Source organism: Colletotrichum godetiae (assembly GCF_030913485.1).
Source record: "Colletotrichum godetiae strain CBS 193.32 chromosome Unknown BDP55scaffold_10, whole genome shotgun sequence".
Classification (NCBI taxonomy): domain Eukaryota; kingdom Fungi; phylum Ascomycota; class Sordariomycetes; order Glomerellales; family Glomerellaceae; genus Colletotrichum; species Colletotrichum godetiae.
The window spans coordinates 76791-95857 of record NW_026851258.1 but is presented as its reverse complement, the minus strand read 5'-3'; the positions used below and the strand labels follow the sequence as shown (position 1 = coordinate 95857).

The following is a 19067-nucleotide window of genomic DNA, read 5'->3' as shown; positions in this document are numbered from 1 at the left end:
CGGGGAAGATGATATGAGGATATTGCCGGAGGGTTGGTGCGTCGCCCACTCCGTCCCGCAACAGGATATGGATGAAATGCGACGCTGAAAACCGGGGGAAAGGTTGAGCTGACCCGTCATTAATGGCCCAAGGTTGTCATGGGCTTTGCAATGAACCCTTTTGGCAATGGTCGATGCGGCAGGGTGGATTATGGACTTTCTGTATCTGTTTCCGTATTCGTAGTGCACGGATAGCGTAGGCCAGAACGGGTACCGAAGCAAGGTATCCGTAACTGTAAGGTAGGCTTGGAAATTCGCAAGGCAGATTGTATGAGGTGGGTGAAGAAGTAAAGGCGGCCACACATCTCCAGGTGAGCCTTTCCACTTTGGACAGAAGCTCTGGTGGACTTTGAATTCCCCCCTGCTTTAGAACCTGCAACCCCCCGACTTAAGGTGAATTCTCGCGGAAACACCTGCCTTACCTGAGCTTCGATGTAAGGTACTGTAGCAACAGTTCTCTTTTTTGGTCAAGATTTTGACCCTTTGAGGCGTAGCGCTTTCCAGCTATGAACCTGGGGAGAGATGAGCGCCCGAGCGTTCATCAGGGCCGTGGGCAGCCGCATTAGATAGCGAAGGCATCAGAGTTGATGCTATCGTGTCTGCGCCTTACGCCTGTGCCTTTTGGTGTGCTGTGCTCTTCACTCTGGTGCACGATATCTGGGTTGAGGGTCGTTAGGTGGGAGGCGACGCGAGGCTAAACCAGCGAGGAATTCATCCAATCCAATCGAGTCCCAGTGCAGCATTCTTGCTACCCCGCCGGCCGGGGGCTGGGGTTTGAGCTGGAGCTGGTGCTGGTGGGAGCCAGAGCTGGGAGCTGGGAGCTGGGTCATGAGGGGTTTCCACTAGCCAGCGACTGTGCCCGCTCTCGAGTGTTGCCAGGTCCAGGACTAGGGTTTCGAGAGTCTTGGACGGGGGTTGAGGCACCACCGGAGTCTTTCAGCATCCGGCGTTTTGGCGATGATGTAAAATCGCCGGATTTCACTGCCCCGAAAAGCAGGGAGCCGAATCCTGGACCGGAAAGTGCCGAGCAACTGCCAGTGGTTGAGGATCAGTGTTCCACACACACCACTCAGCTTTGGGGCCCTGGGGGGATTGGTTTGAAGGTCCCTCTGTCCTGGTTCGGGTCGGTATGGGTCTGGCTCATTGTCTGCCCACTCGACCTAGTCGTAAAACCTAACCTACCGGCCGGTTAACTCTCCTTACCCGTACCTTACCGTGCCAAGCACCATCTTTCCGCTTATGGTGTAAAACGGCCTTGTCGAGGTTTTTGGAATTGGGATTGAGTTTGCCGGGGCCTTCGAGCAGACGGCAGGGTTTCGTGCGCGCTCGCAGGCGTCTGTGACGGATTTCCATCCCCCTTGAACGAGGATAGCGGCCTTGTAAGGCAAAGTACTCTGCAGAGGGCTCTTTTTTCGACGCTAAGCTGCTGTGTAGAGCATCTCGAGACGCCTTGCCCCTGGTTCATCGTCGGCCAAGTGCGAAGTTAAGCCGGGCTAGATCGGAGAGGATTGGGGCGGGGGTTACAGAAGATGCTTGCTGGATTCTGGAAGAGGGCGGTTCAAGGCTGACGGAGTGGACGAGGAAGAGGAGAGTGAGCACGGACTGTAGGCTGTCCCTTGATGCGCCTTATCCGTCTGCTCTATCCTAGTATTGTATGTTCGGCTGTGTGAAGCACGGATATGTCCTCCGTGTGGTGTCATGGTGGTCCTTTCTTGGGATCGAGGGAATCGAGTGAAGTGAAGCGGAAAGGCGGAGAATTGCTGCTCACCCTCGCCCTTGCCCTCAACTCTATGCATATCGACGGCGAAAAGCGAAATAAAAGACGGCGTATAGATAGTGTATCAAGATGGTATGGAACCAGCATTTCTCGAACCTACGATGCAGTTGAAAGATGCCCATCATGATGCCGAACGGAGGAGATACCTAGGTGTTGTTGTGTACGAAGTCGGTAGAGTACTATGTAAGTATCCGCACTCTGGAGTGTCGATGATTTGTGGCGCAGAAATACTTTGACCAAAGTACCTACGCCAGGTACCTTAGGTTAGGAACTTAGGAGAAAGCAAGGAAGCTGTAGCGTGACGGCGGCCTGTTTAGGCGATGCAGGACCGGTGCAGGAGCGATGCAGGAGATTTGTTCTAGCGCCGAAGATGGAATTTTCCAAGAGGTGAGGCGATTCCTCCCGTCCGGTGTTGGTGTTGGTGCTGCCATGGCAGACGGGAATGGGAGTGTATCGGGAGGATGAGGGGTAAAGACCGCAGGGTTCCTTACTGGAAGCTACCTAAGGTACGTATCGTGCTCTGCCTTTCCTTCCTCCTTCCCAGGCTTCGCTTCTCTTCTCTTACACCTGAATTCCAAGGCACATACCAACGTCCAACCTCAAGTCCTCAACCCCCAGGGGAGTCAGGACCGTGCCCTCGGTGCCTTAGGTAAGGGAAAACTACGGACCTCAAGTCCGACCCCCCGTGCCCCTGATGACGGGCGGAAAGCACTGGCAGTGGCAGGGTGCTTTGACACTTTCCCGCTCGCACCCACCCAGAGACCGAGGGGGACCGCAGAGACCGAGCCTCGAGTGAGTGGGGGGTTCCAGCCAGTTCCCGGCGCTGCTTCCCAATTCCAGTACGATTGCCCCGAAGAGCCCCAGCCAACCCGAACATATATTTGATAACCTGGTCGTCGCTCTTTGATCGATTCCTGGGAGCACATCACTGGTTCCTCCGGCGGTAGTTCAAAACGAAAAAAAATACAAGCTCAGGGGATAGACAAAAAACAAAGATAAGCTATCCGCACCACCCAATGTATCCGTACGGACATGGCCCTCCGTACGGTGAGGCAGATAAGGCCCGGCACCTTGCTGGCCCTCTGCAAATCCCGCCTTCCGTCATCCACGCGGATACCTTTCCTCGCATTCCATTCGCCCACACCTTCTCGACTTCTCCCCTTCCCTTGACCGCTCCGATGCCGACCCGGGCCTACATGCCTGTTCCCGGCTTTCACTTCTTCAGTCGTAGCCATGAACGGGATATCCATACGGAGTACTCCGTACATAAACCTACAATTGTTAGTAGTGTAAAGCCTTAGACGCTATCCATAAAGATTCATACACGGAACATGTGCAGTGCGCAAAGTTACATGCTATCTAGATGACCAGCCTCGTAGTTGCATGGAGACGAAACGGACTAAGCTATTTGATACCCACCCGATGTAATCCAGGAACTGGATAGTATTCGGTTTGGCGTAACGCATACTTGGCAATCATAACAAAAGCAACGAGACTGGCGAACCCGTCTACAAAAGCAACGGCGGGGCTCGAAGGGATTCTGCAACGTGCAACGTCCAAACCTCCTCCCACAGTCCACCTTGATTTCAGGTTCAATGGATGAATGCTTTGAGCCCATGTTATTGGTTCTCACTGTGCTACCGGCCCATCCTCGCCTCGTTCGACGCGGCCTATCCAGAACCGGAATGTGGCTCTCAATCTCATATCTCTTACTTCTCGGAGAACAGCAAAGTTGACGGTCTCGCCTGAACTATCCAGTCTCGGCCAGGCCGTTGTCCGACAATAGCGTTCATTTCACTTTGTACGGTAGATGGGCTTAGTTTGTGGCAAGACAACACGGGAAGGAGGGCTTCTTTGGAAGCTTCGAAAGTCTTCATGGAAGCTTGTCAAAGTTGAGGCTGGCGCGTGTTTGACAAAAGGTGTCAGACCGTGGCAATCACATGATATGCAGGTTGCTGACAGGAAGGGTGGGCTGAAATGAGAGCTCACTCGTTCATCTCTTGGGACAGGAGGGCTTCACAACCATGGACGGAAAGGGTCCGAGTCACGACCCAAGTCAATTAGAGATAGACTACGGAGTATTCCAGGTGAGTTTATGGTTTCCCATGCTTTTGGTCTAGGTATGGTTTACGTATGGGTGACGGTCTGGTGTGATTTTTGCATGTCAATGTTTGGATACCTCAGGGTTTGAAGATGAAAATTGAAGGGTCGACAGCGACTGGCTAGGTTGACTCAAAGTGACCTTCCTTGTCCTTGTAGGTCGTTGGCTCGGCGTGTCAACGAGCCGTTGTCATCCAAACACTCTGCACACTCGGAAACGACCCATTTTGGGCATAGTCTGGAAAGCTGGGAGACACGTGTGACTTCGGGATGCCGAAAGGAAGAGTAAAGTAGAGGAGTGAAAGAGGGGCCGAAAAGATCGCCATGAGCTACGCAATCCTAAGGTGACGTCCGCATGCATAGATAGTCAACGCGGAGCTTCAAGCTGAGATTCCGGCATATACGTAGAAATACTTGGGTATGGCAAAGTGTACATTGGACGCGATGGGGTTCGTCCAGATACTGTAGTACCTGGCATTGTGATGGCGAGAGTGAGTGAGTGTAAGAGTGGGCAAAACCACGCTCGAGATGCCCGGATGTTTTTTTTTTTAACCCATTCGAAACAAGGCAGCAGAAGTTGCCTCACCAGAGACAACCAGTCGAAGCCAGTAATGTCAACAAGATGATGCTCATTGACGACAATGTATGGTATGCCTGTCGGGGGCCAATTCGTCGCTGTTTCCCTCTCTCTCCCCCCCCCCTCTTCTTTCTCTTTTCTCTGCCTTTCACCTCTTCCATGCTTCCTTCCATTCCTCCTTACCCCGTCTAATCGTGCGGAATCACGGATCACGGATCACAGACTTTGAGGAGAAAGGGAAGGATGCCTTACTTTGTAGAGTATGAGCAGGTAGGAGCATGAACGGGCGCATTGGGCGCAGTCCAATTGCCAGGCGCGCATGGTCAAAACGAGGGGATAGGCCAGTGGGAGGGAAGGAGGAGGAGGGTTGCAGATGGGAACGCGGAGGGGGGAGGGGCACACGAGCGGGCAAACCGACAAGGGTCCAAGGAAAGACATTGGAAAGTGGAAACTCCATCTTGTGGGTATCCTGCCGTTTTCTGGGAGAGCTTCGAAAAGGGAAAGAAGAGGGATCTCCCCTGTCCCCAAGTCCCTGCACGGTCGATCACCACATGCTGACAGGGATCAGGCAAGGCAGGGTCTTGGCTGACGGTTTCTATCAGCCCGCCCAGTCTCCACGCCAGTCCTCATTGGGCTGCATTGACCACGTAGGTGTGGTTCTAGCGAAGTTGAATGGGGTCAAGTATCTTTTTTCGAGGTGTACAAACCGATGCAGAAGTACTTCGCAGTTTGAGGGTACTTGTCTCGAAAGTGGGGTCATTAAGAGCTGATTGCTGGTGCCAGGCGAAAGCCGGAGTGACCCACTCACCGCGCTCCATCATCCATCATCCATCATCCATGGCAATGAGGTAAGATACCTCACCTCACGCTAAGGGAAAGGAGGAGGGTTGAGGGTTTGATGGACTTTGCGTTTTCACGAGACACGCCCGATTATGAGCCAGGTGCTTGCAATATCCAGTCAGCTCTCTCAGCCGTGCAAAGACAACCGAAATGCACAATGCGCCTGCAGACACTCATGCAGCCAAGTATTCGTTGAGCAGTTTTACGATATACAGTAGCCAGGCCTGGGCTGTCTGTTCAAGCTGAACGACTGACTGACTGACTGACTTCACCCCGCAGCGCAGCATCACATCGTAGATGAGTAAGTGATCAAGTACATACGGATACTCACTCTACCCCAGTATAATCTAGAGCCTGTATTTATATGTACTTGCGGGAAATGACACTGCTGATGCAAATGCGAGTGCATTCCGTCTTGATTGGGCCTCCTTGGCATGGCATGGCATGGCCTACAAAGTGGACTGCGCCATTACTCTCATTGGAGAGCCTCTTTCTGAAGTGCTCAGGTATGGAGTGCAGGGAAGTGGCATCAACGTCCACCATTAACCTATCTACGGATACCTGTACTGCAGACTTCCTGGGCTTCCAGCTTGCTCAGTGCTGCTGATGTGCAGTGCGTTTTCGTAATCTGGAACCGTGCCCATTGCTGTTGCTGCTGTTCGATACATTTACGCTTTACCCCGGTCTCAAACACAGCCAGAGTGCGGTATTTTCTTTGCGTCTCTTCAAGTCTATCAGACAGTGATGCGAGCACCTCTTTGGCACGCCCTCCTTTCTGCCCTGTGATACCGTCTTCTAGCCTCACGTTTCGACATGCGGCGTGCTTCTCAAAAAGCGATTCGTCAAACTGACCCCGGTACAAGGTGCCACTCTTTCAAAGTAGCTCATCTCTCATTACCAAATATGAGATTCCCAGAAAAGTAAATGCCCACCATCTCACCTCCCACCGTCGTGCAGGTGGGGTGAAGAATCTCCCGTATCCATCCCAAATGCCCTGGCCGCAGTACGGATATCTTCTTAATCTTTGCAATTTGTCTGTGTGTCAAAGAGGAGAAGCCATGCCATGTCGCCATCTCATTCTCGCAAAGCAAACAAACTGGGGGACCTGGGTATGGGTACGAAGTACGGAGTATACGACACATGTTACCTGCCCAGCCATGGTCAGTCACCGGATCGCTCCCGCTAATATGCTGCTCATCTCATCGTCGTGATCCAGACCAGGGAGGAGGTAATTCGTAGGAGACGCCGCAGAGACGCACATTGATATTTGCCTCTATTCCGTGGAAAGCGAAGGCTTCCAAATGTCCATACCTATCCGTACTTCGTACACTACTTGGCAGGCATAGGAAGGTCCAACTCGAGCCCACATGTTCCGTTCGAACCTGGCTCTCCCCAGTTTCCCATCAGGGCGGAGCTGGAAAGAAGCCGGCTCCAGCTCCCCCTTGCCATCTTCTCCTCTGCCTGCCCGGCCACCTTCCGGTTACCAATCTGCACTGTCCATCATACTAACGTAACCCAGTCCCCCCCATGATCAAGTGTAGTATTCACTTCGTGATCTCCCAAGTGCTCTTGCTATATTAACTCATTACTTGGTGCTATCCAATGCGGTTTGGTCTGATGTATCGGACAAGAAGACGGATGTTGCTGCCATCCTCGCCCGCAAATGCGCTACGCCCTGCCCTACAGATTCCCATCCACGGTCATGCCTGTCCTGTATTGCCTTTCTTCAACCACCCCCGCCTTGCCTCTTTATGGTTTACCAGCACTGCCTTGCTCCCGTTCCTTTGCCTGCCCGTTACCCTGGGACATGCTCTTCATTTCTCCGTCTTCTTCAGCAATCTTCCGGCCTGGATGCCCCCTGCGCGTGAGGTCCCAAATCAGCTCACATTACCTCATGTCAACTCACTCTTGTGCTACCACTTGGCCAGTTAGCTTAGCTTTCACTGCGACTCCCGAGTTTCCAGGGACGGAAGCTTCTCCTTCCACCTGATGCGAACCCGGGCCATTCCTCGCTGCAAATTCTCCCGCCTTTCCCGTCCCGTCTTCTGCACTACTCCGGTTACGCATCCGTTGTTTAGCAAACCCCCAGCCCAGCCCAGCCCACCCGGGGAGGGAGGTTGATTGGTCTTGGCATCCGTCCCAATTACACCATCACAACGGAGTAGGTACAGCTCTGCTCAAAGTTTAAATAAAGAAAGAATATAAAAAAAGGAGCAAACGTCAAAGCATCAACCTTTCTATTACTCCATGCCACGGTAACTAAGGTAGTCCTTTGGATACTACATCGTTGAGCACTATACATCCCACTCAGTAGCGGCTCCAAGGGCCCAAACGACCTACGCCAAGGCCAATCGCAACCTCCCATCGGTCGTGCTCGGGATCTGTTTTCCCCCCGACCCTGGCCGCAGTCACGGTCACGGTCACGGTGCTAACACTGCTGCGGCCGTGTGGACGGACGACGGGCGGCGTGGGCGTGGGACGTGGGCGTGAACGGGGAACGTTTCGTCGGAGCGCCTCATCCTATCACCGTTTGATCTCTTGCCGGCCGCCTCGCCGGATCCCTACCTAGGCACCGTCAACACGTGCTACAGCCTACCAACGCTCAATTGTTCGTAACTTCGTGCCCTTTTCTCTGCCGGACCTTGCCTGCCTTAGCTACTAGGCAGGCACGATACCCTACGGACACATCATGGTTGCCTTACCTCGACCAGCTTTACCTAATACGGACCGTTCTAGCGTCAACTATCCAAGCCCGCTCCCCCCCCCCACTCCTTGCCCGACCCCTTCATCGCTTCCCTTCCTTCCCATCGTCGCGCTCCCAGGGGACCGCGCCTGAGATATTCGTGCGAATACGTACCTATCGGAACATGCTATGTGAAGGTGAGGTGCTCACCTTGCCGCGCTTCCCCTTGCCCTGTCCCGCCCCTTCACCTCACCTTTCCTCACCTTGAGGTATTCCGTACCCTACCTTCCCACTCACCTTCCTTCACTCCAGACCGTTCCCCCGACTTTCTTCCCTCCATCCTAGCGCCATCTCGGGCTTTGTTCGATGGTTCTACCACGGAGTACTATGGATTCATGGGTGCGGCCAACCATCATCCATTCACTGTGCCCGACAAGTCCGCCCCTGTCACCACCATCAACACCACAATTACTCACCCCTAGAAGGAAAAACAATCGCATACAGGTACTGCGTGGGGAAAGCCCCCGAAACTTGCCCGTCCTAGCCACACGGTCCTCGGCCCCGAATCGAATTGGATCCCTTGTGGAAGCTTGATCAAAGCGCCATCTACTAATCGAAATCATCGACGACGACCGCAGCGGTCATGTCTCACTCTCAATCTCGCAAGCAGCCCGTGAGACGCCATACTCCTCCCCCTTGTTCGTTTCTCCGGTGCTTCACAAGACCATCTGCTCAGTACTCTCGCTGGTCAGAGCGCAATCTCAGTCTACAGAAGTCCCTTCTCGACCGCTGTCCGTCCCAACAAGGGCCCATGGCTGAAGCCTGAGGGGGACAATCCATGGTCAACCTCATGTGGTTTGGAGGCTCCGCTGCAGTCCACGTGCTGCCTTAACAACAGGCAAGGTGTGATGGCTGTGTTGCAGCACTACGCGAAGCGCCTTGATGCCCGATTGCACTCACTCTACATTGGTACGTGCCGGCGTCTTTGATGTTGCGTTGGGGTACGACGACGGAATCATGAGCACTGGTACCCGTACTGCGACGCATTTCCTTCCATCCGCCGTGGCCACTTCTACAAGCCCAAGATATCACCGAAGGTTCTTGGATGGCATCGGGGTGTGCGCCCGTATTCGACTGCTTGGTTCATGCGCACAACACCACTCACACATCTTGTGGTATACACACATACACACACGCTCACTCACACATATAGCGATGCAAAAAGGCACGAGAGAGGTCGAATGCCCCTCCCTGCGAGTCAGCCCCGTGCAGAATCTGATGCATGGAAACATCTGAGACAGGCGGCTCGGGTTCGTGTGATGGCCTCAAAAGTACGACTTTTTTATTTTTTGACAGATAGCGCCGCCCGCGACACGTGGCTGCAATGCACGTCTCATGTCATGGGGAAAAGCGTATCTGGAGCCCTACCACGCTGCCACGCGTTATGATCTCGACCCTTCGCACGCCTCGCCTGCTTTCGTGCAGAAGGCTAATACTGGCAAAATGGACAAGGAGGGTATCTAACGAGCCGTTATAGCCCTCTTCCCCCCTTCCGCGGACATGCTAAGTTGCTTAACTTTGGTTCGTGTTTTGGCGGCTCGTGTCTTCGGGCAGGCAACGTTGATCGCTGCGAAGACTCTCGTCGTGGTCGTGGTCAGTGCTACCTCATGCACATGGCAAGCCACAAGCCGCACGACGCACGTCGTACACCGCTTCCAAAGTTCAGCAAACAAACTGTTCTGGATAGGCGAGACGAAGAAGGTCTCTGCTTGATTCATGAACCGGCGTAAGTTAATGTCACGCTGCAAGTACTAAAGTGTAGGGTACTCGGCTAGAGACACTCAGCTGCTATGTACAACCAACACCCATCCCGCCGCCGCCGCCGCCATCCAACGCCATCACCACACACCATCATCGTCATCAAAGTTACCTTCCGCCATAGCATCTTTACCATGTGCTTGGTGCTGCACAACCCATCTGACGCCACGGAGATGGTGTGCAGAGATGGGAGGGAAACGTGGCAACCCTAAGTTTCCCTTCGCGGCGCTTGGAACTGCTGTTGCGGGCATTCTATGCGACGTGGCGTCGTGTTTCCATTTTGGTGCATCCGAAGAAGAGACAGAAGAAAAAATGAGACTGTGTTGAGTGATGTGGGTGGCTTTCGAAGCACCCATGGAAGCATTTTGGAAGTTTCGAAGAAGGCGAAGAAGGAATTTACACTTTGACGCCGTCGCTCCAAGTTCGGGGTCTGTTCGTCTTTCGCAAAACCAAACTTACCAAAAGTTGTCCCCCTTTACCCCTCCACCCGGGAAGTCAAAGACAAGTCCCAGCCCAAGGCAAGGCAATACCCGTGTGTCACAACATAGGGGGAAAGGGAATGATGTACCTACCTTGGTGTATGCTTGGCTACTGGTACCTACGATGCGATACGCCGCTCTCCTGGACGTCCGCGGACCCTTTTCGTTCCCGATCGCGGACGCGGGCGAGATGAAGGGGGGGAAGCTAAGGGTACTGGTATTGCCATATGGATTCCAAACCACCCTAAGGTACGGATAGTCTACCTACTTTTGCTACTCACAAGCGTCGAAACGCCCGGCCGTCGCCCGCGTCCCCGATGGCGATGAGATGTATCCGTACGGGGAGTGGATATCCGGCAAACGGCTAGTGATGCGCCGGTACTCTGCAGCCTCTCACTAGAGAACCATAGAACTCGGCCGGGTGGGGTTTTGGATCGAGATGGCGTCCTGCAACTTGTCAGACGGGCTTTACTCTGTCTGGCCTAGTTGGCTTCTATACACCCTTCTAGAAGACTTTCAGAATGGAAGGGAAAAAGCAACAAAGCACAAACTTCGGAAAGCCATGGTAAGGTATCGGTACATTGGCCTTCCATCCGTAATTTTGCCCATGAATGCCCTGCGTGTGGCATATTGCGCATGTGCGTATGCGGTATGTGTATGCGTACGTGTGTGTGTGTGTGTGTGTGTGTGTGTGTGTGTGTGTGTGTGTGTGTGTGTGTGTGTGTGTGTGTGTGTGTGTGTGTGTGTGTGTGTGTGTGTGTGTGGGAGACTAGGGATTTGAGACTTGAACAGCGGAAAAGAAACATGTGCAATCGCTTCCAACTAATTGGTCAATGGGGTTTACCGTTTTTACCATTTCCCGTCTCTTTTTGCGTATCACTTTCCCGGCTTGCGGTTCCGCACTCGCTCGTCCCCATGCCCCCCTCCCCTCTCCCTCCTTGATGAGAGCATTCGAATACATGATACTTGAACTGTAAGCGTGAGCGGGCTTGCAGTTGCAGACACCGGGGGAAAACAAGTCACCGCCGCTCTTGCCGCACCGTACTTTTCGGCGGTCGGGAAACGACGCCCACCCACAAGGCAGGCGCCCCCAACAGCCCACACCGCTCGGCATTCTCTCCTTCCGGCTTCGTGCCTCGTCCACTTCGGTCATCTGCCCGGGGGGCCACCATTCCCATTCGCAACATCGACGAAAGATCCCCTCCCCGCCCCCCTTCCCATTCACCCCCGGCCATCCTTTCACGGAGCTGGCGCCCTTTGCAAGCCATTATTTCTCAAGAGAGGAGTGGAAATCCGGTACTAGCTGGACTAAACGGCTCTATGCCGAATGGGCAACGTTGTGGCCGGAATATTAACAGTAACCTACGGAGTACCTAGTGAGCAGGATGGCGTTCGTGTTGGAGATGGGGCGCCGTTGCGGTTTTCTCATTCCGCTGGGCGTATTGATAGTAGTATAGCGGAACACCTAGTCTGTAGACACCCCTTGTCGGAGCGCCCGATTTCCTTTCTTTTCCTTTTGATGCACCCTAGAAATACGATATCCGAATCGGACTTGTCCTCCGATTCACAACGGTGTCCCGCGGTGGAGGGATGATGGTATCGTTTCCCGGGGGGCTGGAAGACGGGGGCCCGCGGGAGTGCAAAAGGCTGTCAACCTGTTTTTTGGTATACCTAGGCTAGTGGTGATGTTGAACAAAGAGCAAACTTGTGTGGTGAGGCTAAGGGGGCTGTCCGTCTGTAGTCTGTAGATGTTCCCCTGTGATAGACCGGGGCTACTGACATTGTGATCGATCCCAGCCTCATCGTGATCTGGAGCTGGTATCACAGGCCATGACGCGTTTCGCTATTTGCGGGGTCTTGTGTCTTGGTGTAGAAGTGAGAGGAAACGACGTAAGAGAGGGAAATGCATGATGGTGTTGCTGCTCAACTATGTGCGCCGTCAGAGGCCCATACATCATCCCCTACGGAACATCCTTGATGAGACTCTGAAGATGTGCAGCCTTATGGTCAACCAAGTCGACTGTGCCCAACAAAGTAGACGGCGAGCGGTGCGCGTCAGGCAACTCTGCTTCTGGGAGTACTTCTCAATGCTTTGGCTGACACATTATGGATGAACCCGACCGCCCCTTTCTTGAACCAGAGGCATAGGATAATGAGAACTGCGTGAAAGTATCACTGGGAACTTGTGGCTTGCAGTGAAAGTGGTCTATCAAATTGGTGGCCCATTGCGTCCAAGCAAAACAATGCTAATTGAGCATGGGTTTGGTTGAACATACCCCCTTTCAACCCCTCCGTGTTGTATCGTGACGTTCCAGAGACGAAGATCAGTCGAGGCAGGCAGCATCAACTAACGCAACTTAGAGGAGAGAGGTGACATGGGACTCACTGCCTCCAACTCCATGGGGGGGAGGGCTTCGCAAGAAGTGATGCAAGGAGTGATTCGCAGCTGGTAGGGCATACCCGCCGTCTGCACGGTTATCGTCACCTCATGGCAGCATCACATGAGGGGTAGCTAGAAGCTCTGAGATTGTTGTCTTCAGCACTTCAAGAGGCGTCATTCAGCCCCAAAGGCGAGTTCCCTATTCTCGTCTCAAGTGAACCACCACGGCAGAAAGTCTGGCAGTGCCCATGATTTTGGATGTTTCAACGAGACGGACTGCTTGTAGTGGTCAAACAGTGGTCTTGTCTTAGCGATAGTGGTCTAGATAAAGGTCATTCGAACGTCATAGCAGATTTTTGACTGCTGGCACAAGGCTCTATCTCATTGAGATGAGTCGTTTCCCTCTTCAAAGATTGCTATGTAGAACAGAGGCATATTGCTGTGTTCGTTGAGTTTGCTAAAGAAGTGGCATACAATACTATGTTTCTTCGCTTCACAACTAAACAGAAGCGCTATGCGCAAACTAGTCGTCGTCATTTTCTTCCTGGAGGCAGCGGCCATGGTCTTGGCTGATTTCTGAGCGGGGGAAGAGCAGTTTTTGCTTAACGAGGCTGCCTCGTGTCCAGTCGGTACATATCAGGGCCTACTTCATCTCAGGAACAAGGAGCAGAACGACTGCAGCTTCTGAGTGGTTTTTGTCGATCGTGAAAGGCAAAGACATGAATCAACCAGTCGCTACACCGGCCGGCCCACTTGCTTGGTAGAAATTGCTTCAATGTCAAATGGAGGTCCCTGTCGGGAACCCAGGCTGACAACCAGACTGTCGGTACCGCCCAGGTCTCTCCGATGTCTCGCCAGCCACAGAAAGGAACCGCAGCTGGGTTGTCGCATGGTCTAAGGTATGTGTGTAGTATATAAACCTGCATGGATCGCCCTCACATACGTGTCCCGGCATCGCGGGAGGTGTGCCTCGGAACCAATAGTGATCATCAGGAACCATGACGAAAGCAGGGAGAGATCGATGGAAGGATGTGAGTTGTGATGGTTGTCTCAAGTATCGAGACATTCTTTTTACGCAATGTGTGGTGGTCTGGCCTATATCCGTAAACCCGTACTCTGTACAGCGGCAGAGAGAGAGAGAGAGAGAGAGAGAGAGAGAGATCTCCAACCCCCGCCTTACGGGTACAAGCGAGTCAATCATCCACCCAGCGGGAGTGAATATGGGAATAGTATCCGTACACACCATGCCCGGGTTTCGACAAATGAGCAACAGGCAAGATGTCACAGCAGCTGAGAGACTCCATTCCGTCTCGCGAGCATGTGGTCCGTTCCCACTCCCGAGTCCCGCCTGCCGAGGTGGATCTTGTTGAGGAACATGATTGTGGACATTGACATCTACATAGAACGAATCAGCCATCGTGTGGAGGTGTCAGACGCGAATTTGTGGTGTATTCGGACCACCCCGCCTCGGGAACCAAGCCGGATGAGCGGGTGACTGCATGGCCTCACGCTGCTGTCTCGGCAAGAGAGGCCCCTGGGTGGCTGACGACACAACCACTATCCTTCTCAGTATTTTGTCAATTTTAGGTACATGATCTAGAGAATGGACTGGAAGGTCTAGTTAAGAAGAGTAATGATAGGAAATGTGATAGAGGTAGTTGTAACAGGTAATGGTAGAAACAGAAACTCAGGATGTGCTGAACGGCAGATCATTCTGTCGCCCACCGAGCAGACCCAGTAGTGAGGCGGACGGTCGTTGGATCCTGTTTATCGGCTAGCCATTTCATGTTATGCCCAGTCTACAGCCGCTCACCGAGATGGAGATGATGGATACTCGGGAAAGATTCGGCATTGCAGTATGGAGATACAGCGGAGCTTGCCGATGAAGACAAACATCTGGGGAAGCTGGGGAAATGATCATCCGCTTGATGATCATCAACGCAGGGCCGTGGCGCCTTACCAGCTTGGTCGGATGTGGTAACTCGGGCCGTTGGTATGACCGCTCGACCACGGCGCGACTCCGTGGACCGGCTCTCCGGGGCAGAGAGGTTATGGAGTCCCATCCCGACGATGCAGCACAGACGTCCGGGCCGTATTCTCGTCGAAATAGGGCAGATGCGGGGCATACTGCCGGTTCAGCGATGCCGTGGTTTCCCTTGGCTCGGCTGTCACGCGCGGGAACGCAACAACTCAGAGATGATGACGGCAAGGAGATGACAAATGAACCCCCCTCTCCAAAGATGTGCAACTCCAAGAGTCTTTTGTCGCTAGTCAGAATTAAGGCAGTCAATCTAGGTCAGTCTCCATTGCTACAAAGACGGTGGATATCATCCTCCCACTGTGTCTTCCTGGGTACCACGATCATCAGCGTCCGTCTCACAAGCAAATACCCAGTCACCCGATGACAGGACTGTGACACTAACATGAAACCTACGAACGAGGCCTTGTGAGCTTGTGTTTGCCTGGTTGTGCCATATCTGCTGCCCGGGGAGTATCGGCATCGTATCATGAGAGACCGGCTCCGCTTCCCTTAGCCGGACGCCAATTCCTGCATCGTTTCGACAGGAGAAGTAATCACTGTCCGCGAGATGATGTTTGCACTGTCCAAAATAGCGGCAGAACCCCGTGGGAACATCGCCAAAAGGCCGGCTCGTCTCCGGCAAAACTGAGACATCCGCACGCCGTCTCCGCGCCAAAGTTGTCTGACGGGATTTCGGGACGATGTTCAGCTTCGCCTCCAAGGTCAATGAGCCAATCCGGAGCGGATAGGTGGACACCGGAATGGAGAAATGACGCTAGAGGGGAGAGCCACCCGAGCTTCTCCCGGTGAATGAGGGGCAAGAAGCTCCCACAACGTGGGGTAGAAATGCGCTACCGACCGTATGGGCGGTCGCCATTGACGCACCTGACCGCGTCTTTCAAGGTCTCGGGTTCCTGACAACTCTAGGCAGTCCTTCCTTCGTTGTCTGCCGTTCATTTGTATTGGTAATTGGAAAGAAACAGCTCTCCACATATCTGCTCCCCGGCTGAAGTGCGTGGAGGGGCAGGACAGCATGACGGGAAAGAGAAGCAGCCGCTGCCGAGTTGCTAACAGATGCTGCATGCGAACATGGCCTTCTGATTGCCTGTCGTTTCCCCCGCCGTCTTCCCGGCATCGGTCTATCTTCCTCCATCTACCTAGTTCGTCACGCAGAAACACGCGGGACCTCAAAGTGGGTTGCTGGCCTCTCTTCCCGAGCTAATGTACCTTGAAGCCAAGTGAGAAGAGGAAATCCAGTCCCGCATCGTCCGGAGTTGCCCCGTTGTCCACAAGCTCGTCACTCTTCTATTTAACAGCGTGACCCTGCAGCGAAGATGATTCCAGTTCTCTCTCCTCTCGATCCTGGTCCTCGGCGCTTTCTATCCTCACCTTTTCTTGTCTGTTCCTCTTTACTGCCTGTCCAAGTTTGAACCCGGCCTCTCGTAGAATTGAAGTCGCTTATTAGGATACCCCAATCCATTCCTACTGATCAACGCTTCTCGAGCTCACAATGGCCGATTTTGACGTCGAAGACGTGCTCAAGAAGCTCACCGTCTCCGAGAAGGTTGACCTTCTCGCCGGTAAGACTGATCCCGCATCTCTTCTGGGTTTACTCTTCACTCTTATTGTGGAGTCTTCACCACAAGTCTCAATTGGATCCAATGGCAAACTGACGTTCGATTCTCACCAGGTATCGACTTCTGGCACACCAAGGCTCTGCCCAAGCACAACATCCCCTCAATCAGACTCTCCGACGGACCCAATGGCGTACGCGGTACCAAATTCTTCAATGGTATCAAGGCAGCCTGCTTCCCTTGCGGAACGGCTCTCGGTGCCACCTTCAACACCGAGCTCCTCGAGGAGGCCGGTAGGAAGATGGGAGAGGAGGCCAAGCTCAAGGGTGCGCACTGCATCCTAGGCCCTACCATCAATATGCAACGCTCCCCTCTCGGTGGCAGAGGATTCGAGTCCATCGGTGAAGACCCGGTATTGGCTGGCCTTGGCTCCGCTGCCATTGTGAAAGGAATTGAGAGCACTGGCATCCAGGCCACGCCAAAGCATTTTGTGTGCAACGACCAGGAGCATAGGCGCAACGCCGTCCAGAGCATCGTGACGGAGCGCGCTCTGCGTGAGATCTACGCGCTTCCTTTCCAGCTGACCTTCCGTGACGCCTCGCCGGGTGCCCTCATGACAGCCTACAACGGCGTCAACGGCACATTCTGCAGTGAGAACCATGATCTGTTGGAGAAGCTGGTCCGCCAGGAGTGGGGCTGGGACGGCATGATCATGAGCGATTGGTACGGAACCTACAGCACCACGGAAGCGGCCAACGCCGGTCTCGATCTCGAGATGCCTGGCCCCCCTCGCTTCCGCGGAGAGCCTCTCAAGTTCAACGTGTCGACGGATAAGGTCCGCCAGCATGTTCTCGACGAGAGAGCTCGCGCTATGCTCAAGTTCATTAAGAAGGCTGTGGCTACCGGCATCCCCGAGGGTGCCCCTGAGAAGACGGGTGACACTCCAGAGACTGCCGAGTTGCTGAGGCGCATTGGTGGCGAGAGTATTGTCCTGCTCAAGAACGATGACAACGTGCTCCCCCTGAAGAAGGACAAGAAGGTAAGCATGCCCCTGAGTAGACAGGTATCCCGCGAAAGCACACGCTAACTTTGAAACTTACAGACAGTTGTCATTGGCCCCAACGCCAAGATCGCCACCTATCACGGAGGTGGTTCCGCCTCCCTGGCCGCCTACTACTCCGTCACCCCCTTCGACGGCATCAGCAACAAGCTCACCTCGCCCCCAGAGTACACAGAGGGCGCCTACTCCCACAAGCTCCTGCCCCTCCTCGGTAACGTCTGCACGTCAGCCGATGGCAAGGCCGGCATGACCATGCGCGTCTACAACGAACCCCCTACGGACCACAGCCGCGAGGCCATCGATGAGCTCGTTCTCACCAAGACGGAGCTGCTCCTGGTTGACTACTATAACCCCAAGCTCTCGTCCGACCTCTGGTACGCCGACTTTGAGGGCTCCTTCGTCGCCGAGGAGGACTGCACCTACGAGCTCGGCCTCATCGTCTGCGGCACAGCCAACCTCTTTGTCAACGACAAGCTCGTCATTGACAACACCACCAAGCAGCGCCAGGGCGACGCCTTCTTCGGCGCCGCCACCGTCGAGGAAAAGGGCCGCGTCGAGCTCAAGAAGGGCCAAAAGTACACCTTCAAGGTCGAGTTCGGCTCGGCCCCGTCGTCCAAGCTGCAGGGCGACAACGTTGTCTTTGGCAGCGGCGCCCTCCGCATGGGCGGGTGCAAGGTCATTGACGACAAGGCCGAGATCGAAAAGGCCGCCGCCCTTGCCAAGGACGCCGACCAGGTCATCATCTGCTCTGGTCTCAACGCCGATTGGGAGACGGAGGGTAACGACCGCGCCGATATGGACTTGCCGGGTTACCTCAACAAGCTCATCTCCGCCGTTGCCCAGGCGAACCCCAACACGGTCGTCGTCAACCAGTCCGGCACCCCCGTGCGCATGCCATGGGCCAAGGATGTCAAGGCCCTCGTCCAGGCGTGGTATGGCGGCAACGAGACAGGCAACGCCATCGCCGACGTGCTCTTTGGTGACGTCAACCCCTCAGCCAAGCTGTCTCTCAGTTTCCCCGAGCGCGTCCAGGATAACCCGGCCTACCTTAACTACCGCGCCGAGGCCAGCCGCACGCTGTATGGCGAGGACGTCTACATTGGCTACCGCTACTATGAGTTCCTCGACCGTCCCGTGCTCTTCCCCTTTGGCCACGGACTGTCGTATACGACCTTCTCCTTTGGAGACCTCAAGATCCGCGATGCCGACGGCAAGCTCACCGTCGACGTGACGGTCAAGAACACGGGCAAGGTGGCTGGCGCCGACGTCGTCCAGGTGTACGTCGCGCCCAAGCAAAAGGCGAAGATCAACCGCCCACTGAAGGAGCTCAAGGGCTTCGCCAAGGTGTCGCTTGTGCCTGGTGAGAGCAAGAAGGTGACGGTCGACATTGAGACCAAGTACGCCGCCAGCTACTTTGACGAGGAGCGGCACCAGTGGTGCGCCGAGGAGGGTGAGTACGAGGTCATTGTCAGTGACAGCAGTGTCATTACGGACAAGGCTCTCAAGGGTAGCTTCAAGGTCGGCGAGACGTACTGGTGGTCTGGGTTGTAAAAGATTCTCATGTTTCACGATGTAAAAGCAGGGAGCATTGGCTGGGAGAAAATGTTTAGGACATGCAAGATTGAATGAATGAATGATATTTATGCGTGATAATTTGCTTCGTAGTCCAGCCAGAAACGTCCGTTTGGTAGAGATAGTAATGCTCACATATGTCCGTCGC

The 19067-nt window shown here is 54.2% G+C and overlaps 4 protein-coding genes across 4 annotated transcripts; 3 read left to right on the top strand and 1 right to left on the bottom strand.

Annotated features, from left to right (window-relative positions):
• Positions 1-1885: 1885 nt before the first annotated feature.
• On the top strand, positions 1886-2744 carry BDP55DRAFT_737019 (uncharacterized protein; the record flags this gene model as incomplete). Its single annotated transcript, XM_060580365.1, has 3 exons — positions 1886-1888; positions 1924-1999; positions 2361-2744. The coding sequence occupies 3 exons, from the start codon at positions 1886-1888 to the stop codon at positions 2699-2701; spliced, it is 420 nt and encodes a 139-aa protein (XP_060432400.1). The 3' UTR covers positions 2702-2744.
• A 6054-nt stretch (positions 2745-8798) lies between these two features.
• Positions 8799-9444, top strand: BDP55DRAFT_27294 (uncharacterized protein). The gene has a single exon (XM_060566430.1). The coding sequence runs from the start codon at positions 8959-8961 to the stop codon at positions 9310-9312; it is 354 nt and encodes a 117-aa protein (XP_060432399.1). The 5' UTR covers positions 8799-8958; the 3' UTR covers positions 9313-9444.
• Positions 9445-13368: 3924 nt separating this feature from the next.
• On the bottom strand, positions 13369-14358 carry BDP55DRAFT_27245 (uncharacterized protein). Its single transcript, XM_060566424.1, has one exon. The coding sequence runs from the start codon at positions 14108-14110 to the stop codon at positions 13472-13474; it is 639 nt and encodes a 212-aa protein (XP_060432398.1). The 5' UTR covers positions 14111-14358; the 3' UTR covers positions 13369-13471.
• A 1865-nt stretch (positions 14359-16223) lies between these two features.
• On the top strand, positions 16224-18898 carry BDP55DRAFT_547145 (glycosyl hydrolase family 3 N terminal domain-containing protein; the record flags this gene model as incomplete). The annotated part of the gene is made up of 3 exons (XM_060568722.1): positions 16224-16293; positions 16404-17326; positions 17390-18898. 3 exons carry the CDS (start codon positions 16224-16226, stop codon positions 18896-18898), a joined length of 2502 nt encoding a protein of 833 aa, XP_060432397.1.
• Between the last annotated feature and the right edge of the window lie 169 nt (positions 18899-19067).